The sequence below is a fragment of the Danio rerio genome, chromosome 25 (genome assembly GCF_052040795.2).
Source record: "Danio rerio strain M-AB ecotype USA chromosome 25, GRCz13ab, whole genome shotgun sequence".
Taxonomy (NCBI): domain Eukaryota; kingdom Metazoa; phylum Chordata; class Actinopteri; order Cypriniformes; family Danionidae; genus Danio; species Danio rerio.
The window spans coordinates 4552501-4571843 of record NC_141045.1 but is presented as its reverse complement, the minus strand read 5'-3'; the positions used below and the strand labels follow the sequence as shown (position 1 = coordinate 4571843).

The 19343-nt window shown below is 40.3% G+C and overlaps 1 protein-coding gene across 57 annotated transcripts in view; it reads left to right on the top strand.

Moving 5' to 3' along the window:
• Positions 1-19343, top strand: part of aard (alanine and arginine rich domain containing protein) — a 76800-nt gene that overhangs the window by 12108 nt on the left and 45349 nt on the right. For 24 of the 57 annotated variants that reach the window (XR_015525603.1, XR_015525601.1, XR_015525602.1 and 21 more), the window contains 10 exon segments: positions 677-873; positions 3723-3846; positions 3933-3997; positions 5098-5197; positions 5839-5912; positions 8104-8179; positions 8254-8298; positions 11175-11459; positions 11547-11621; positions 11704-11774. Coding sequence is in view for 41 of the 57 variants with exons in the window: in NM_001442372.1 (NP_001429301.1) it covers positions 677-873; positions 3723-3846; positions 3933-3997; positions 5098-5197; positions 5839-5912; positions 8104-8179; positions 8254-8298; positions 11175-11459; positions 11547-11621; positions 11704-11774 (1112 nt within the window). In the remaining 16 variants the exon portion in view is untranslated. 57 annotated transcript variants of the gene reach the window in all.

Below are 19343 nucleotides of genomic sequence, written 5' to 3'. Positions count from 1 at the left end.
GGTGTTTTAAGTATACCTAGTAAGACCTTGATTAGCTTGTTCAGGTGTGTTTGATTAGGGTTGGAGCTAAAATCTGCAGGACACCGGACCTCCAGGAACAAGTTTGGTGATCCCTGTTTTAGGGTATGCCCTAGCGTCACACTAAAAGCAAAATTGGGTATTCACTCGAGTAAGTTACATACAAAGTCAATGCGAATGTGCGAACAGAGGCAAATTAGTAACGGGGTAAACATTTGGAATTGGCCTCAATTGCGTCTACCATGCTAGTTCAAATTATTCAGCTTAAGCGTAAAATTTTTGTGAGGTGAAAAACATTACAAGAATAAACTAAAGCGAGTGATGCAGTGAAGCAATTTGGTGTGAACCCTGCATTAGTTGGCCAATCAAAAATGAGACAACAGCTTGCTCACTGATTCCACGAGGCAAAAACAGTTAATCTTTAAAAACAAAATGTACCCTGGCCAGAATTTTTTAGATAGTTTTGGGTTTCAGTCACCTGATATTGAGTGGACGAATGGTCGAACCAGTTTTGAAAATACCCATGTTCGTGTCGACAGGGCCGGAATCAAGAAGTAAAGGCAAATGCAAAAAAGTAAAAGAGTAAAAGCAAAAGGCGAGACTCCATTTCCACAGCCGCCATATTGAGCATATTGTGATATGCTGTCTCTGTCTGTAGTCATAGCAGATCGAGATGCAGACAAATCCTGGAGTGGATCCGAGTCTGAACCGGACAGTGAGGATAAGGGTGAAAAACGCCCACCACTGTCCAGGCCCTTCCCCTCCAGCAGTACCTACCTCCAACCCCCTGTAGAAACCGCCTCTTTGCCCCACCCACCCCAGATGAGCTCCACCCCCTTCAGCAGCACCCTTAAGGTAAACCCTTGTCTTGCTGTCTAACAGTTACCTTTGTTTATTATTTTCATTCAACCCATTACACACTGCCATGTCAGAGGGGCAGAGCGAGTTAACGGAGCTGCCTTCAGGTAGTAAACCAGAGGGCAATGAAAGTCCAGAAGATGAATCTGAAGAAGGTGAAGAGGAGGATGATGATGAAGAAGAAGATGAGGATGGTGAAGAAGAGGAGGAGGAGGAGGAAGAAGAAGAAGATGATGAGGATGATGAAGAAGAGGAAGATGATGATGAAGAAGAAGATGAGGATGGTGATGAAGATGACGAAGAAGTAGATGAAGCAGAGGAAGCTGCAGCAGCTTGTGAGACAGCAGATATTCCTGAATTGCCTCTAATAACAACTCCAGATGTGGCTGAGGCTCAAAAAGCAGAACAATTGGAAGCTGCTGAAAGTGTCAACCAATCCGAACAGGAGGTCAGGGAGGACAGGATGGATCAAGAGCAAGAGGAAATGGACGTGAAAGAAATTATTTCTGGAAAGCCACTCTTAGGTGGAACAATTCCACGGATTCCCAGTATAGAGGATGGCTGTCTTGTGTCAGCTGTCAGAGTCGAGGCCAGATTCTCTGATGAGGAGGACAACGAGGACAGTCGAGCTTCTGGACAGAGTGTGGATAGAAAATTACACAAGAATCCGGTGGAGAGCAAGAATGAAAAGCAAAGTGATGACGATAATGACTGGGAGGATGATGATGAGAATGCAGATGAGGAGCTGTTGAGAACAGAGAAGGCTTCAGAAGTAGAGGAATTTCATGGAGCAACTCTTAAATGTGAAGACCCACCAGATGATTGTCACATCGGCAATCAAGATATTCCCTCAGCTTCACCCAAGTCAAAGGCAGCAGAAGATGAAGATGATTGGGATGATGTTGACGTGGAAGAAGAAACCCAACCAAAGAAGCCTTTAAACTTATTTCTGACATTGCTTGGACAGAAGGAACCAGACAGCCCGGAGGTATCCTGGGAATCTGGCTCTGACAAAAGCGATGGGACGCAAGTGGGAGATGAAGAATTAAACCAGAAGATGCCAAGTGCAGAAAAAGACCAACAAGAAGAGGTTTTGGTTGAAGATGAGTCATTGTTTGAACCAGTTGAGCACCTTTCCCAGAGTCCTTTACATGAAGAAGCAGATCATAGTGATGACAGTGAATCCATACCAGTGTCCATGATTGTTGGGCAAAGCGACGAGGACCAAAGTGTAAGTCAAGGGGAAGACAGTCAAGTAAAGCAAATGCAATATGACTTTGTAAGTGGCTCAGTCAAAGTGTCTGAAATAGATCAGGTCTCTGATGTCTCAGATGATGAATTTATGCTAGAGGAAGATGATAGAGGTGCTGATGCTGCAAACCAACTACAGACTTCAAATCTCTCCAATAGTAGCCCAAAGCGCTCAACTACATCAAGTCCAACACAGCAAGAACAAACAGTACTTATGAGATCTCTTTCATGCAGCCCCAAACCTTCAAATGCAAGGAGCACAGTTCCAACAAGTCCAAAATGCCCTCAAAATCCAAGTTCAAAACACTCTTCAATTACAATGAGCCCAGTTTCAACAAGTCCAAAATCCCCAATAAATGCTAGTCCAAAAGAATCATTATCCCCAAACCAAGGCAGTCAACATTCAGTTCCAACGAGTCCAGTAAACCCAAGTCGCTCGCCAAGTCCTCAAGACTGTAGTCCATCACCTTCAACATCAATCCATCATCCATCACAGAAGTTGTTAAAAGGCTCACAAGACATTAATAGATCTACAAAACCAGAATCTCAACATTCAGGCCCTAATTCTCAAATTGACAGGGAGCTCTTGCTAGAGTTAGAAAACAAGCATCCAGCTGGAGCGATTGAAGCAGAAGCTCCACCTCAAGAAGATATCCCTTACACAGTCATAGATGATGTTGATCTCACTTCTGATTCGGATGAAGAGGAGGATGGTAAGGGGGAAGAAATTGAGGAATTGCATGAGTCTGTAATGGAAGAAAGATGTTCAAAGCAAGCATCATTGCAGGTACTCAGAGGACAATGGATAGAATAGCTGTAGCATGTGGATAAGACCTTGTGGTTTGTAGTTGTGGTTTTTAGATTAGCCATGATTAGGAGACTAGGGTTGTGTTCCTATCCAGTTTTATATGCACTGCACTTGCTAACTTCCCTCCATCTCATTCCCTCAGATGTATGTCTTTGATTATATTAGACAAGTGTTTTCTACTTCGCTGCATCTAAATGAGTATAAATGAAATGTCCAAATCCAGGTGTCCTGGTGGGCCGGTGTCCTGCAAAATTTAGTTCCAACCCCAATTAGACATTACTTGGTCAAGCAAATCAAGCTTTTACTAGGCCTTCTAGAAACATCAGTGCGGGTGTGTTGAGGCAAGTCAAAGCTGAAATCTGCATGACACTGGCCCTCCAGAAACGAATTTGGTCACTTCTGCCCTAAACCCTTGAGCATTTGGGAACTACACTGTTGTGATGTCACAATCGCATTGCATTGCCGATCCTTCCCCTATCTCTGCTCACTATGATTTCCTGTCAAGGGTCTACACTGTTTTATCCAATAAAGGTTAACCACCCCCGCGCCCCCAACTTCACAAAAAATGGCAGGGATTCCCTGATGGAACAAGGCAAGGGAAGTTCGCGAGTGCCTGTCTAAAACCGGAGTGGAACGCAGCCAAATTGTGAAGATGCAGGCATTACAAATCTATTGTTGTTCATCCCACATGTTTCGTGTCTCTTCTATATCTTACTGAAGTACACCAACAACTTTTGCTGAGTCTTGTGTAAAATGTGTTTATGTTTATTTGCAATCTTCTTAACAGGAAGAGGTCCTAACGGAGGATGAGGATGAAGAGGAGGATGAAGAAGAGGAGGTTGAGAGGGAGGAAATATGTAAAAAGGCTAGTGATCCTCAAGATCATGGCTCTAGCAAAGAAATGAGCAGAGGTGCATTTGCATTTTTTGTGGTTTAAAGCTTTGTTTCAGTTGACTAGCCTTGTATGTTTTATGACTAGATGTGCATGTTTCTACAGATTTCCTTTCAGAGTTAGGGCTTGAAAAGGAAGATGAAAATGATGATTCTCCCTGGGATTCAGAGGTCAGTCATAAAGCTTATTAAACCATGTAAACTTGGTGAAATCTCCATAGAGTAATACTGTTCATACCAACAGCATCATATCATGTTAACCTTATATCAGGTTTTTCTTCACCGGTTGTTTTACCCTTTTAAAGATAGTGTAGTTTTATTTTGGAATAAAAACAAATATTAATTATGGTAATATTTTATAATTATTTAAAATATATATATTTAAAAAGTGTTTGAATAATGAATAAAGGGTTGTAAACACATTTTATCATAGCTATTTTAAATATTTACTTTTTAAATCAATTGTATTGTTAAAATATTTTTATTTATTTGTTATATTATTAAATTCATATTATTACATTAAGATAGAAATGTAAAAAAAGATAAGGTATTTAAAAATATTTAAATTAATTAATATTGAATAAACAAATTGCAGTTTTATATATGTAACGGAGGCCAGCTAGCGAAGTGCAGGTAAACCTCACTCCTCTGACCTCTAAAGTTGCTCTAGCGACAGGTGCTAGAGGCCCAGGTCTTTAGCCTCCTTGTTAGAGCAACCAACTCCCATACAAAGAATGGCTGGTTCGATCCCAGCTCAGAGCTGGTTGGGTGCAGTAGGACTGGTGGGTTACCAGTGGGGGCTCGTCCGGGATGGGAGTGAGGTTTAGCGGAGTAATGGAGTGTAGTGGAGGTCAGCTATTGAAGTGTTAGGCGGGGAAACCTCACTCCTCTGACCTCAAAAGATGCTAGAGGCCATGGTCTTTAGCCTTCTTGTTAGAGCACCCGACTCCCATGCAAAGAATCGCTGGTTCGATCCCAACTCAGACTGGGTTGGGTGCAGTAGGACTGGAGGGTTACATATAAAAGTCTTTTTACCAATTAATTATAAAGTGTCAAAAAATACATGATAATTTTAAATAAATGTTTAGAAAAGGTAAGGATAATTTATATTTACAAAAAAAAAAATACATGTTTATTCAATTCAGTTCACTTTTATTTGTATAGCGCTTTTACAATGTAGATTGTGTCAAAGCAGCTTCACATACAAAAAAAGTAAAATTATTTAAAAAAAAAAGTTTAAATTATGTTGATGTTTGTTCTTCCTATCACAGTCGGGTTCTGAGAGTCCACAGAAAAAGCAGGCCAATGCTTCTCACACTCCTTCCAAATCACATAAATCCATGTCCAGTATTTGTGAGGAGAACACTGAAGGTATGTAAAATGTCTTTCTATATGTAAAAAAACCCGTTTTTTTTTAAAGTGGAAAAGCAAGCTTTTGTCTTTTGCTACCATTTCATGCTTAATATATATGCAGAGAAGATTGACATTTTTCATTGCTTCTGCTTAACAAACACAACGTGCAGGTTTGCAGACGATAAATTCACAATCTCAACTGAATTCCTTTATAGACTTCTTATACGTTCCCTCCTTCGTAAGAGGAGGGAGGGGCGTTAATTTATTGAGAAGTTTAAACCAATCAGGAGGCTGCAGGCTGATGGGTAGGCATTCATTACTGTTGTCCTGCAGAATTAATCATCACCCATAATCCCCTGCAGCGTCACATTAACGTTCTGTCCATCTTGAATTGAGTCTGTTGTCATCTGTGCATTAACGGCATGTGAAATGACACGGCATGATGCTCATCGTTTATTTCCATTACCCTTGTAACTGAATGGAGCGAGAACTATTTTCTGTGTGATTGACAGGCATCATGGGAAACCTCAATTGCTGCATGTGCATGTCTGTGCACTCGCTGGATGGATGCTTGTCTATGTCCATTGTTATTGTAAGCATTTGGAAAGATATATGTTTGATGGGGATAGATTTAAGCTTTGTGTGTTCTTTCCTTTCAGTTGCAAAAAATGATGATGATGATGATGATGATGATGCTGCTGCTGCTGATGATGATGAAGAAAAAGAAATACCAGTAAGTTTAATTTTAAAAATTGCAAATTTTAAACATTATTATTATTATTATGCAAAGAGATATGCAAATTACATGATACAGATTAGTGATGGGAAGTTCGAATCATTTTACTGACTCGGATCTTTGAGTCTCGTTCATCAAGATGAACAAATCTTTTTTCGAGTCATTTCGTTCATTTGGTTCAATTTGCCAAAATATTATTAAAATGTTACGAATTGCTTCCAAACACATCTACAACTAGCCCAAAAGGTTGATTGCATGATAAATAAGTCATAACTAGAATATAAGAAGGAGAAAATAATAATTCAGTGTTTACCTGCTCTTTTGTCTATGAAGGCATTGTTGTCTGTTTGCTCAGCTCAGCTCTTCATGTCTTCAAATGTCAGGGGTTCATTCACGTTACACTGACAGTCACATATAATCTTAATCAATGCACAGTCTGAGCCAATAGGAGCCATGATCGTTCGTTGTTTACGTGACAGAATGACTCAAACTCGAGGAGTCGAGAGATGAACGGTTCAATTCTTTTTCCGGCTCTAAACGGGTATAATTGGCCCGTGATGAACGAGTGACTCAGACTCGACAGAGGACTCGAGAGATGAACGGATCAAAACGTTTTCCGGCTCTAAACGCATATGATTGGCCCATGATGAACGAGTGACTCAAACCCGATAGAGGACTTGAGAGGTGAGCGGATCACTTCTTTTTCCGGCTCTAAACGCATATGACTGGCTTCTGCCATTGTGATGACTTGAAATTAACGATACTACCTGCACAAATGTGCACACGCGCGGATGAGCGAATCACTCCCTGAGAGGACTCGTAGTTCCCGAGTCATATTGAAGATTCGTTCAAAATGAACGAATCGTTCATGAACGACCCATCACTAATACAGATCAAATACAAAATAAACATACAAGACAGCCAGGTGTGTGTTTTTTTTTCTTTCTTTTTTTCAGTTTTTTCAATTCTGAAGGATCAATGTTTGCAATGCAGTTTTTTTAATCAATGCAATGATAATTAGATTATGAAGGGTAAGCATAGTTAAATTTTAAATGTCATAGTATAAATTACAGGCATAATGCTGATGATACACAGGGCAACTTTTTGAGCATATTGCATCTGGTGCATAAAACATATGCTGCATAAGTTGGTGGTTGATTTCGCTGTGGCGACGTCTGATAAATAAGGGACTAAGCTGAAAAGAAAATGAATAAATGATGTTAGTATTAGTATTGTTCACTTTTAAGATATCTAATGGCTAGTTTCCACTGACTTGTACACAGGGCCGGCGCGTCCATAGAGGCGACCTAGGCGGCAGTATAGAGAGGGTGGCGTCTGCTACACCTCCCTTACCACCTGCGTCCTCAGTTATGTCCGCGACACCTCCCCCGCGTCCTCAGATATATTCGCGATAGAATAGAGAGGGCGGCTTCAGCGTCACCTCCATCAGCACCCGCATGTCCTCAGTTATATCCACGCATAGGGTGGCAGAATTGAGGTCCGCGAAACCCGCGCGTCCTCAGTTATATCCGCGCATAGGGCGGCAGAATAAAGAGCGCAGTGTCCGCCAGTCCGCGACACCTCCCTCCCTCCCTCCGTCTGCACCCGCGTGTCCTCAGTTATATCCGCACATAGAGCGCCGGAAAAGAGGTCTACGACACCTCACTTCATTTTCATAACTGGTCACTTTCGTTTTCACATTGGGGTTGAGGGCGGCGTGATCGTCCTCTGCCTAGAGCGGCAGTTCAGCTTGCTCCGGCCCTGCTTGTACAGTACGGTATGGTTTGGGTCGGTACGGGTCACCTTTATCAGGCTTCCGTTTCCACTATAAAGGGTACTCTTTTGGTGGGCGTATGACAAAGTTTCAGTCGCATCATTCTCGCTCGAGAAAATGTCTACAATAAAGCTGTACGGGTCGCTCACATATCATATGAAAAGCACTTCTCACAAAACAGACGCTTTACACACATAAATACTTTTTTATTACTAACTTTTCTATAAACAGGATTTGATTATAACTACAGATCAATGACAGCGTGAAATAGCCTACTGTAGCGTCTGTATTTAATTATATTAAATAAATAAATAAATGAACATATATGAACACATTCAGCCCCTTACAGTCTCCAATATGTTACCAACTACAGTAAAACTACACACAGCAGACATTTCCTTCTTTTTTTCACAGGCTAAAGTGATCAAAAGGGAGCCGGTGTCTGTTCTTAGTAAGCTGATGGATTCAAAAGAAGCTAATAAGAAAACAGGTCATTTCATTTTCTTAAACCCATCCATCAATATTATAACTTGCATGCATTTAAACATCTCTGTTTCATTGCAGACCTGATGGAAGAGCTGGGTTTGGGGGATGCTGATGATCTTGAAGGTAATCTGGATGTGTTTGCTTCATTCTCAATTTTTATTTCTGATATCATCTTGCGCTCAGTGTATGTTTTGTATGTCTGATGTTTTTATCTCATTTTACATTAAAGCAAATCATCAACGGCCTCCAGGTCAGACGCTCAAGCGCTAGTGCTTGGTGTAGCTTCACTTGACATTTATAGTTTTGCTAACGCTTGCTAATATGGGGTGCATCTCAATCAGCTCCTGAGGTTGTGAATCAGTATGTCATGCACACAAATTTAGGACTTTTACTACTACACATTAGGATGCTGAAGATGACTTGGGGATGTCCTCATAATGTAAGTGTTAGAAACTAATGCCAGAACGAATCTGCAGGCATTTTAAGGTACTTCTGCTCAACTTTCATGATAAAAAAAAAAAAATCTGAGGATTTATTGTGGAACTATTTTGGGACTTTATTAGCTAAAAAGTTAAAACATGTAATAAAAACGAATATCTTTTGAACTTTTATTTAAGGTTTACTATGCAAATACAAGACAGAATATATTACGTTACAAACTGTATTGTAAATAAATCATATACATGTGCATATTAGTTCATAAAATTACTAAAATAACATAAAAACAGAAAATATACCTGCAACATTTCAGCCATTTAATCTGTTTTATACAACAGCTCTGTTGAATGCTGAATTCTGATTGGCTGATGACCTGTCTATTGTCAGATAATCGCACAGCTTAAGTCGTTTCAGACAGACTTTGACCACAATAGACCCTTTTTACATTTCCAGGTTTAAGTCGTCGTAGTTTGATAAACTTAGAGCGCAGAGAATGGGAAAGTATGACAAATATTGTATTATCATCCTATTTGCTCAAATGATAAAAGAAAAACTCCACAATGGTGTTATTAAGACTTTCAGAAAAAGGAAAAGAAATAGTGTGAAACTGATAACGGCAGCCAGAAGCGAAAACAACACCAAGTTTACTGTCCTGTCCATAGACGCTGCATTTAAATGCCTCGCATAAGCGGTAACTAGTTTTTTTTTTTTTGTAATTTGACGCAAAGATAATATAATGCTTACATAAATACATACAAATAATTAAGAAAAAAAATAATTATAAAAAAATTCCAATGATTAAAGATATTAGCCCCTTTCACACATACAGACCTTTCCGGAAAATTGCCGGCAATTTTCCGGAAAGGTTGTATGTGTGAACAGGCCCTTTTTGAAAATACCGGTAAATTCGTTCTGGCTATTTTCCGGAAAGAGAAGTTGTAACATTACCGGCAATTTGCCGGAATGCTGCGCTGTGTGAATGCAGAAGGAAGATTGCCATAATAAGCGCGTGCACGTCTAGAACGTGCTGACGTGAGACGTCTGCTTTAGCCAATCACAACAGTCAGACGCATTTACGTCCGCGCGGTTTGTGAGGATAAAAGCCTTTGAATATTTTTCCAGACACATTTAGCTGCTAGAAGTTAGTCAGATCACGTTTAGATGTTCTTCTTAATGCCAACTGTGTAAATAATCATCGATGAGATGCTTATGATAAGCCGTTGTTTGTTTACCTTCAAGCTTTGCGTGTGCCTGTGAAACAGCCTGTGAGCGCCAGCACACGCACATATTATGAACATCTCGACATGCGAAAGTGATCCTGCGAAAGTTGTTCACAATATTGATCATTCACAGAGTTTGTAATTTGGTCAAATGTTTACAAATACAAGCGCAGCCGTTTAAAGCTCATTTGTGGTGAATGATGTCAGAATTTACCGGTATTTTGGAATGGATGTGTGAATGCTCTTTTCCGGAAAATTTCCGTAACGTCCTCACCTGTGTGAACAGCGCTTTTTTGAATATACCGGTAAAGTCGTTCCGGAAATTTTCCAGATATTTACCGGTATCACTGTGTGAAAGGGGCTAATGATGACCATTTAACTCTTGTGAAAAGGGTCCATTACAGTTCCATATCACTATGCTGAATGATTTTAATTATTTCACGGCCAGCAACTGCCAAAAAAATCAAAACAAAACACAACAGAAGGCTTTGGATGAAATGTGTGAGAGACTAGTCCTACACACAGGAGCAGTTTGAGGACAAAAACCTGACAAATGTCTGAAATACAACATCTCAACAGTGCCTTTAGGTGTGAAGATCGTAGCATACGCAAAATAATTTACTCCAGTTTGTTGAATTATTAGAAAGTAATGCACATTCGATGCGTAACATGCGATTGGTCTGTACTTAAGTTTGTTTATGCTTGAATTTAAATCAATAACAGTTTTTTCAGACCATCTCTTTGTGTCATTTATGTTTGGTGAGTTTTTATTCATGTTTTGTGCTTCAGAACTTGGGTTAAGGGAACAGTGAGCATCAATACTGTTTCATCAGGGCACTTTTTAGGGAGAAAATATTTCTAGAAGAATTATGTGATTGAAACTGCCTTTAAAATGGTTAAGCTGATTGAGACGCACTCATAGCCATGCCTAGAGTTGGGTTAGTCATGTTACATTTAGCTTAAGCTTTTTTCCCAAACACGGGTCTGCTGTCATTTCTCAACTACTGTGCAATGACTAAAAAGTTGGTGTAGGTCAGGCATGTCCAAACTCGGTCCTGGAGGGCCGGTGTCCTGCAAAGTTTAGTTCCAACCCCAATCAGACACACCTGGGCTAGCTAATCTAGCTCTTACCAGGCTTTCTAGAAACATCCTTGCAGGTGTTTTTAGACAAGTTGGTGCTAAAATCTGCAGGACACCGGCCCTCCAGGACCAAGTTTGGACACCCTTGGTGTAGGTGGAAATACTTCCACTCCATAATGGTGGGGGTGGTGGTAAAGTAAATCTCCTCTAGCTAACTCTTTTGGAAAATCTCGTTTATCATTTGTTTTCTTCACTTCTAAGATGCTTCAGACTGGGACTCTGCCAGCACAACCAGTAAGGCCAGTAAAAACCTTCCAGTTCATAAGCTGGAAGAGGAACCCGTCTTTGAAAGCCTTGAAGCTTCCACTATAGCACACCAGCAACAGGACATGGACAGCAGGGAACATGAGGAAGCCAGTCCTGAAGTAGATACACCTACAGCATTGAACACAGCACCTCTTCCTAGTCCACGATCTCTCAACTCAAAGCCTCGGCCACTGCCACGACTGCGCAACAGTGACTCCAATCACAAGCCGGAGAGTGAAGGTGAAGCTAGAAAGCTTTATAATGATGGAAGAATTCCTTATAAGTGCATATAATGGTGTTTGAGTAATTTGGTTTATTGATGCATAGAATCGGACTGGGATACAGACAACTCCAGTCCAGCCAAGACAACATTTTCACTGCCAAACGTCGCTGCTGACACGGGTAAATTTCTTCAGTGTGAAGACAAATGAAGTGTTCATTATGTTTTCACTGGGTTTTATATTTTATATTAATTTTGCTTCAGTTCATCAAGAGGATCTCAAAGATGACCCAAAGAGTGAAAGCAGTTCTGACGCAAGTGATCATGAAGATCAGGTGGGTGAAACCTCATATGACGAACAAACATGGAAACATATTATTTTTAAATTCATTTAGAGCAGGGGTGTTAAACTCAATTTCTGGAGGGCCGAAGCCCTGCACAGTTTAGTTCCAACCCTGCACCAACACACTTACCTGTAGGTTTCAAACAAGCCTGAAGGACTCAATTAGTTTGATCAGGTGTGTTTAATCAGGGTTGGAACTAAACTGTGCAGAGCTGCGGCCCTTTTGGAACTGAGTTTGACACCTGTGATTTAGAGTATAAGATTAATTTAGCAGTTAATTAATGAAAATGTTTGCATACGGTGTCACCAAAAAAGTTGCACGTTCACTATGCATCATACCTGCCTGGTATATTCTCATTTTTGTTAAGCTCTGGAGGTTATTAAACAAGCCCCATATGCTAATTTGCTCATAAGTTATGTTCAGGTGGACTGAAATGTGGCAAAACCTAGAAAAATAAACATTTAAAGGGGTGGTCCACTACGATATCATATTTTAAACTGTAGTTGATGTGTCATGTAAATGTGTGAACATAAACAACATCTCTAAATGTAATATGCCCAACGTTTAATGCAAAGAGAGACATTGGTTTTTACAGAGTTAGCTCAGCAAAACCTACAGCGAACGTTTCGGGACGACAAAAAATACATCCGGGTTAGTGAGATCACAAATGCTTCAGGTTACACGCCTACACTCCGTGCAGCAGAAGGAACATGGCCAGAGGCGTTGTAATGTTAGAGCAGAGAAGGCTAAAACAGCATCCAAACACTGCTATTTCCACAGAGCTCATTCTGTATTTGAGCTTTCAAAGGACACGACATAAAGAGAGAAGTGCTTACAGTTTAATTTTAATTATGTTCCAGAGAATTATAAAATATATAGCTCTAGCATTTGACAAAGGACAGCCTCCAGAATCTCTCCCAGTTCAGTGCTAGATTTGGCTAAAAACTCCTCAAAGGAGCAGCTCCAGCCATAATAGAAGAAGCTGTGGATTGTGAACCATAACCTGTAAGTGTTTTTATTTGTTAAAATTGATGTTTAACATGCATAATAGCGTTAATGTAATGTTGTAGTGATGATGTAAACAACAGGAAATACTGTTTGGCACCTCTAACAATTTAGCCACAAATTCATATTTATCTATCAAACCAGTAAACAGCCATAAACATCAGCAGCGCTGCATTGTCTCTCTATGCGGACACTTTCCCTGCGTTCTACATCTCAAATGATGAACCCTCAAAAGATATGTCAACGTTTCCTATTGCTTACCCATGCTTATAACCCAAATATATGTGAAAGGCACTTGTCAGATGTTATTTTAGAGAGCAGGCATGAGATTCAGCTTTGTACTTTTTATTTTCTGTCTGAATCAGGCTCAAACTGATGCGGCTAACAGCTACTCTGTCTGACAGTATTTACACAATGACAAAGTGCATTATTAGAGTTGTGACACTTTTCCTGGTGACGTGGAGATGATCCACGAATCACAGCAAATTATGTTAGCTGACCAATCAGAGCCTCTTGAAGGCAGGTTTTCGGAGGAACTAGGAAATATGGCAATAGTTTTCGTGTTAGCAGAGTAGCTGTATATAATCAGAGTAAGATATATAAAAAAAGGACTGTGATTTTGTACAAATGAAGCATGAGCACACATTGCTTTGCATCTTATAAACACATCCAAGCCTTAAAAATACACTCTGGGCCACCCCTTTAACTAAGCTAGCTAAAATTAATATTTAATTTGGAGAAAGTCACTGTAGTTACCAAGGAAAAAAGTAATTAAACACTCATTTATTTTTCACATTCACCATGTTATTGCATTTTAATATTGTTGTTTGGTATAACTTTTTCAAAGGATGATGGATTGCAAATCTAAATATTGTAAATTGCAAACTATTTATATATTTATTTATTATTTTTTAAAATCTGTCGTATCGTCACAGACATTTTTACATGATAAAACATTTAATTAGGTTTTAATATTTTTGTATTTTAGCATATTTTTCTTAAAATCAATATGCCTTCCTTAGAACTCTGCATTTTTTTATTGAATTAATTCTTGAAAGAACTGGCTTCATCAGTGATGTGATTTCCTCAGTGGAATTGTTTGTCAGTGTCACCACATGCTTCATTTGTCATGTGTTGAACTTAAATATGGTGTTTGTGACAGTGATGCAGTCTTAAATGTCACACACACACACACACACACACATGTCCTTGTCAACCACACTAGTTTGCTTTTTCATTGTTAATTCTATTCTTTTGTCTAATTATGCAAACAAAGGCAAAAGAAGCATTTCAAGCATCTTCTGTAGACATAAATAGCCCATCTAACCATGAAACACTGGAGCGTTTCCAATCAAACCCTCCAACAGAGGAGGAGAGTACGGATGAGATGCCCTGGGAGGAACGCTATGAGAAAATCTGGGTGGAGAACGAAAAGAAGGAGACCAAATCTCAATACAAAAACGTAGCCGCAGAACTGAAGGAGAGATTCGGAGAACTGGAGCACAAGGAAGAACCTGACCTTTCAGAGCAAGAGGAACCGAAAGAGGTGGAAATAAAAGCAGATGAAGAAGATTCCAGTGAGGATGAAGGAGATCCAATAGTGCGACCCATCGCCAGAGCCAGAAGTGCCATGCTTTTGCCCATCCCGGAGCAGAGAGAGTCAGGATTGGAGGACTCGCTGTCTGAAAGTGTCCATCACACGGTTAGCATTGAGGCTAGCGATGCTGAGCCACCCAGTGATCCACACCACTCTCAAAGCATCCCAGATGTCTTGAAGAAGTCAGAAAATAGAGCAGATGATGATGAAAACGAAGCCGATAGAGAACCAGAACCTGAAAGTAACATAGATGAAGATCCTCAAGACGTTCCTCAACCTTCATCGCTTGTTGATAATGAGCTGGAGATCCCAGATAAAGTTGTAGAAGTGCCCTCCTCTGAGTCTGAGGATGGTGAAGGAGGCCTGTTGAAGTCCAAACTTGAGGTATGACCCCAGAGGAGACTCAGACTGATCTGTTTGAAGACTTTTGCCTCTGTCTTCTTGCCCTTCTTTCATGTAAACTCAAAACGGGAGGGAAAATCTTCAGCTTCAAAAACACTAAATGTCTGTTTATCGTCTTGTAATAACACTGACCAGATGCTGACGGGCCAAATTACACAATTGTTTGGTTTCTTCAGTTTTGATCATTGTTAGCTCTGTTTCAAACAATGTGAACTGCCTGCTTGGGCCCGATCACACCGAAGTCGCTTTATGCAATGACAGGCACATTTTTAATGGTTTTCTTATGAGTGTTAACTGTCTGCTGTACGCCTGTTTTTATCGTTGTGCTCTGTGCGCCTGCATTTGAAAAAAAGGCAACTCTGAGCGGAAAAAGCACACTACATCAGAAAAAGCTGAGGATACAGCAGTGTTTGTGCTGTGATGACAACTATAGAGACTTTAAACCAGTTAAACTCCAGACATCATCGACTTTCGCTTTAAGATTTAAAGGGCTAGCATTGCATCAGACCCTCCTAAGTGGTTTCGTTTGAAAGTGTAGAATCTATATTTTATACACGCATGCATCACTTCGGTTTTTATTCTACTGTACAAAAGTTATTTACACTTAAATACACAGTATTTTGGATACCCGAGCTGGGTAATTTACATTGGTTCATTTTCATATTTTTCATATGACACATGTGCAAGTTATAGCTCAAATGAAAGCTCTTGCCGGTGCTCATACGGTTCTAGAATTCTTTTTACTGAATTATATTCACATATCAAACATTTGCCGAATGAATCGCGGTGTTTCCATGACACAGAAGTGAAAACAATACATTTATGATCACTAAGCAGCCCCAGATAGCACAGACAGCTGTCGACTCTCTCCTTATGCTGTGCGCTTCAGGGCCATTTCTCCTCTGTTTTTAAGGTGATGTATATAAGTAATCCTTTTATATGTCTGACGTGGTCCAAACACAGTGATTTATGTTTGATCAAACAAAAGAATAGTGAAATATGAAAACAATGATCGATCCCTGTGGCTTGTATAGCATCTCTCATCAGTTGGAATACAATAACTTTTGCATAGATTACGGTAGAGACATTTTTCTTTTGTCCTATGATTACAGACATGTGCAGGAACCACCTAAATTAATTACAGCACCCTAGACCACACAGAACCTAAAAGATACACTTTCAAATTTGAGTTTATAAAAAAAATACAAAAAGCGCCTCTTTTGTTAGGTGTTTATTATAACACAGACAACATATACCGATATTTTAAACTCTTCCAGTACTGTTTTATAAAAATTCAAAGGGTTTTCTTTAAAATGATACCAAATTTTTGCATTTACACCTCTGCATGTGGATTTGGGAAGCTTTTAAATTTGGGTAGGCAAAATCCAGGTGGAAATCCCAAAATAACAGCAGAGTTTAACTGGTTAAAAATGGAGGAGAGACTAGTGGTCACTGTTTTAAATTTCCAGTCTTTGATTCAATGGTTGCTTAGCAACATAAGAAGCACATTGCACTTCTTTTGTCTTGTCAACAAAAAAGTGCATTCAGTGTGATCGGCCCCATAGAAAGTATTTTATTGCATACTTCTGCAATAGTTAGCAGCAATATCTGAAGTGCAAAGTAATGTAATGTGTCCAAAATTGTCCCTATACCCTCAAATAGTTCACTGTTTGAGTAAGCAGCCATTTCTAGTGGTATCCGAAACCATAGTGAATGTTATGAAGTGCACTCAATCTATCCCACAATGCACAGCTATAACACTCTAAAGCTCAACAGCTAGAAAACCCCCATGATGCACTGTGAGAGTTTGCGATGGCGTCTAATGCGCAATGGTTTATGGTGTAAGTTGTAATGGTGTATATGGCCAGCAGCTATCTCTCTGCAACTCTCACATGGTCGCCCACTGAAGCTAAGCAGGGCTGTGCCAGGTCAGTACCTGGATGGGAGACCACATGGGAAAGCTAGGTTGCTGACGGAAGAGGTGGTAGTGAAGCCAGCAGAGGGCGCTCAACCTGCAGTCTGTGTGGGTCCTAACGCCCCAGTATATTGATGGAGACTCTATACTGCTCAGTGAGCTCTTTCTTTCAGGTTGTTTAAAATCACAGGATGTCCTAAAGAGAGTAGGGGTTTAACCCTGGCCAAATTTTCCCACTGGCCTCTGTGCATCATGACCTCCTAACCATCATAATTGGCTTCATCACTCTGTCTCCTCTCCACCAATCAGCTGGTGTGTGGTGTGCAGTCTGGCACAATATGGCTGCCGTCTCGTCATCCAGGTTGATGCTGCACACTGGTGGTTGAGGAGATTCCTCACACAAAATGTGTAAAGGGCTTTGTGTGTCCAGAAAAGTGCTAAAAAATGTAAGGATTTATTATTATTATTATTCTACGTTTCAAAAGTACAGTATTGTTTAATTAGAAGTAATGTTTGTACTGATGACAAAAATCAAAGTATTTGTTTCATTACTAGTTGAGTGTTAAATACTATCACAGCTAAGAGTAATATAAGTTTTGTCATTTGTGAGGTGCCTCAGAAGGCAGCTGACTATGTAGGCAGTAGTCAACAAGGCAGCTCAGCAGCTTTTGAAACAGAGCTCTTCCTCTCTGGTCAGTTGTACCAGCATTTCACTCATTTCTGTGTTTTCTGTTCATTGATGCTTTTAAAGACCCCATGAAATCATCTGTGTTTTAGTATACGTTGTAGAAGTAACTTGTGTATACTACTAGTTGTGTATACTAAAATATAGTTGTGTATGAGGTAGTTAAATGATTGTATCTTGAGTTTTTGCTTTAGCGGAATGTGCGGTTACTTTTTGTACTTTATCTGCACCTTTAATTTCATCTGTAGTTACAATGTTTAGTTTTCAGAAGCAAAAACAAGAACACATCAATATTTCGAGGGCTGACATGCTTGGAAAGTTGTAATTAGTGTTGCATGATACTCGAAAAATATTCAATAACGATATTTCTCACAATACAATATTGCTCCTGAAAAATGGATTGAAAAATCATTTATTTATCGATATTAAAATAAAGAGGTAAAACATATATTTTCTGATTTATTTAATTCTAATTCAGACTAAACAACTGTGTTGCTGCAAACATTAGGCCCACTCCCAATTATATTTGTGTGGTTCAACATTTATCCCCAAGAAATGCGACACCACTACAACACCCACACAGGTCATTATGTGTCATTGCGAGCTCTTACTTTATATGGGATCGACAATCGCGACTGAATGTTGTGGGACTACGATACAAAAATTATTATTAGGGATTATAGAAAGGCAAATTTAGCAGGGTTTTTTATCGTTTTTTAAACGCATGACCGTAAAACATGAACGCCATAATAAATGTATTAAAACATATCCTTGTTTGTTTTAAAACTTCGTAATAATGACAAACAAATACTAATATGTGCATCCCATGACTTCGGTGTGTAGCCATGCTGCTTTTGTAATTTTCGTTCCCCTTGGTGGTCCTGAAAAATCTTTGTTTCGAGAGCTGTCTAGCCCTTCCCCTTAACCCTACACCTTCACTTTAAAGAGAATTGGGTAAGGGAAAGGGCAAAGGTGTGGAATTGGGATTGGGCCTTAGGGCCCACTCACACTATGCCATCCGTACCGTGCCCAGGCCCGTTTCCCGGATCGTTTGAGAAGTGTGAGTGCGCTGAATCGGGCTCAAGCACGGTTCACTTGGCCGGCCCTGGCCCGGTTGGAAGAGGTGTGCCTGAGCTCGGTTCACTTGGGCTTTGGCGCGGTACGCTTGTGTGTGAGTGCAAAACGCGCCAAAGCCCGAAACTGAAAGCGAGACGTGACTTTTAAGGGACTGTTTCATATGGATTTATTAATAATTCTTACTGTTCAGTGAACGCAAACTGCCGTAGTTTATTAAAGACGAGAACTCCTCACAGCATGACAGCTGTGCGCCTTCAGCAGACCTCCTCATTCCTGCAGCACGAGAGCTTTATGATTGTTTATGAGCGGCAAAAGTGGCGGATCTGTTCGGCGAAATATCTGACTGTGTGTCCCCGCATCCCTAAGGACTGTTTGGCGAAATATTTGACGGCATATCAAACGACTGAAACGATATAACTAGAGAAATCTCCACTGTGCTGCTGAGTGAGAAAGCGCTTCTCACTGAACAGCACAGCAGCGATGACGTACGCGTGCCGAGGCCTGTTTGTGGTGTGAGTGCGGGCCGTCGGGGGAGACGGGAGGGGGGACAAGCGTGCTTTGGCCCGGTTTGAGGCAACTGTACCTAGTGTGAGTACGGCCTAAGTCTTTAAAACACTATGAATGAGTGAAAACCTCAGCCAAAGAGCTTAGAATGACCAAGAGGCGACACTCTATAGAACGTTCCACTGCAACAGCAGCGCCCAGAAGCAGCCCCGGATTCCGCCATTTTGGAGTGAAAGCGACCGGCTGTCCATTGGATCTTATTAGTGTTGCGATGGCAAGCAGCTGCTTTGTTTTTTATTTATTTATTTATTTAAAAAGCGCATTAAAGCTGAGATACAACCTGAAAGACGACAATACAACTCTTACTATCGCAAT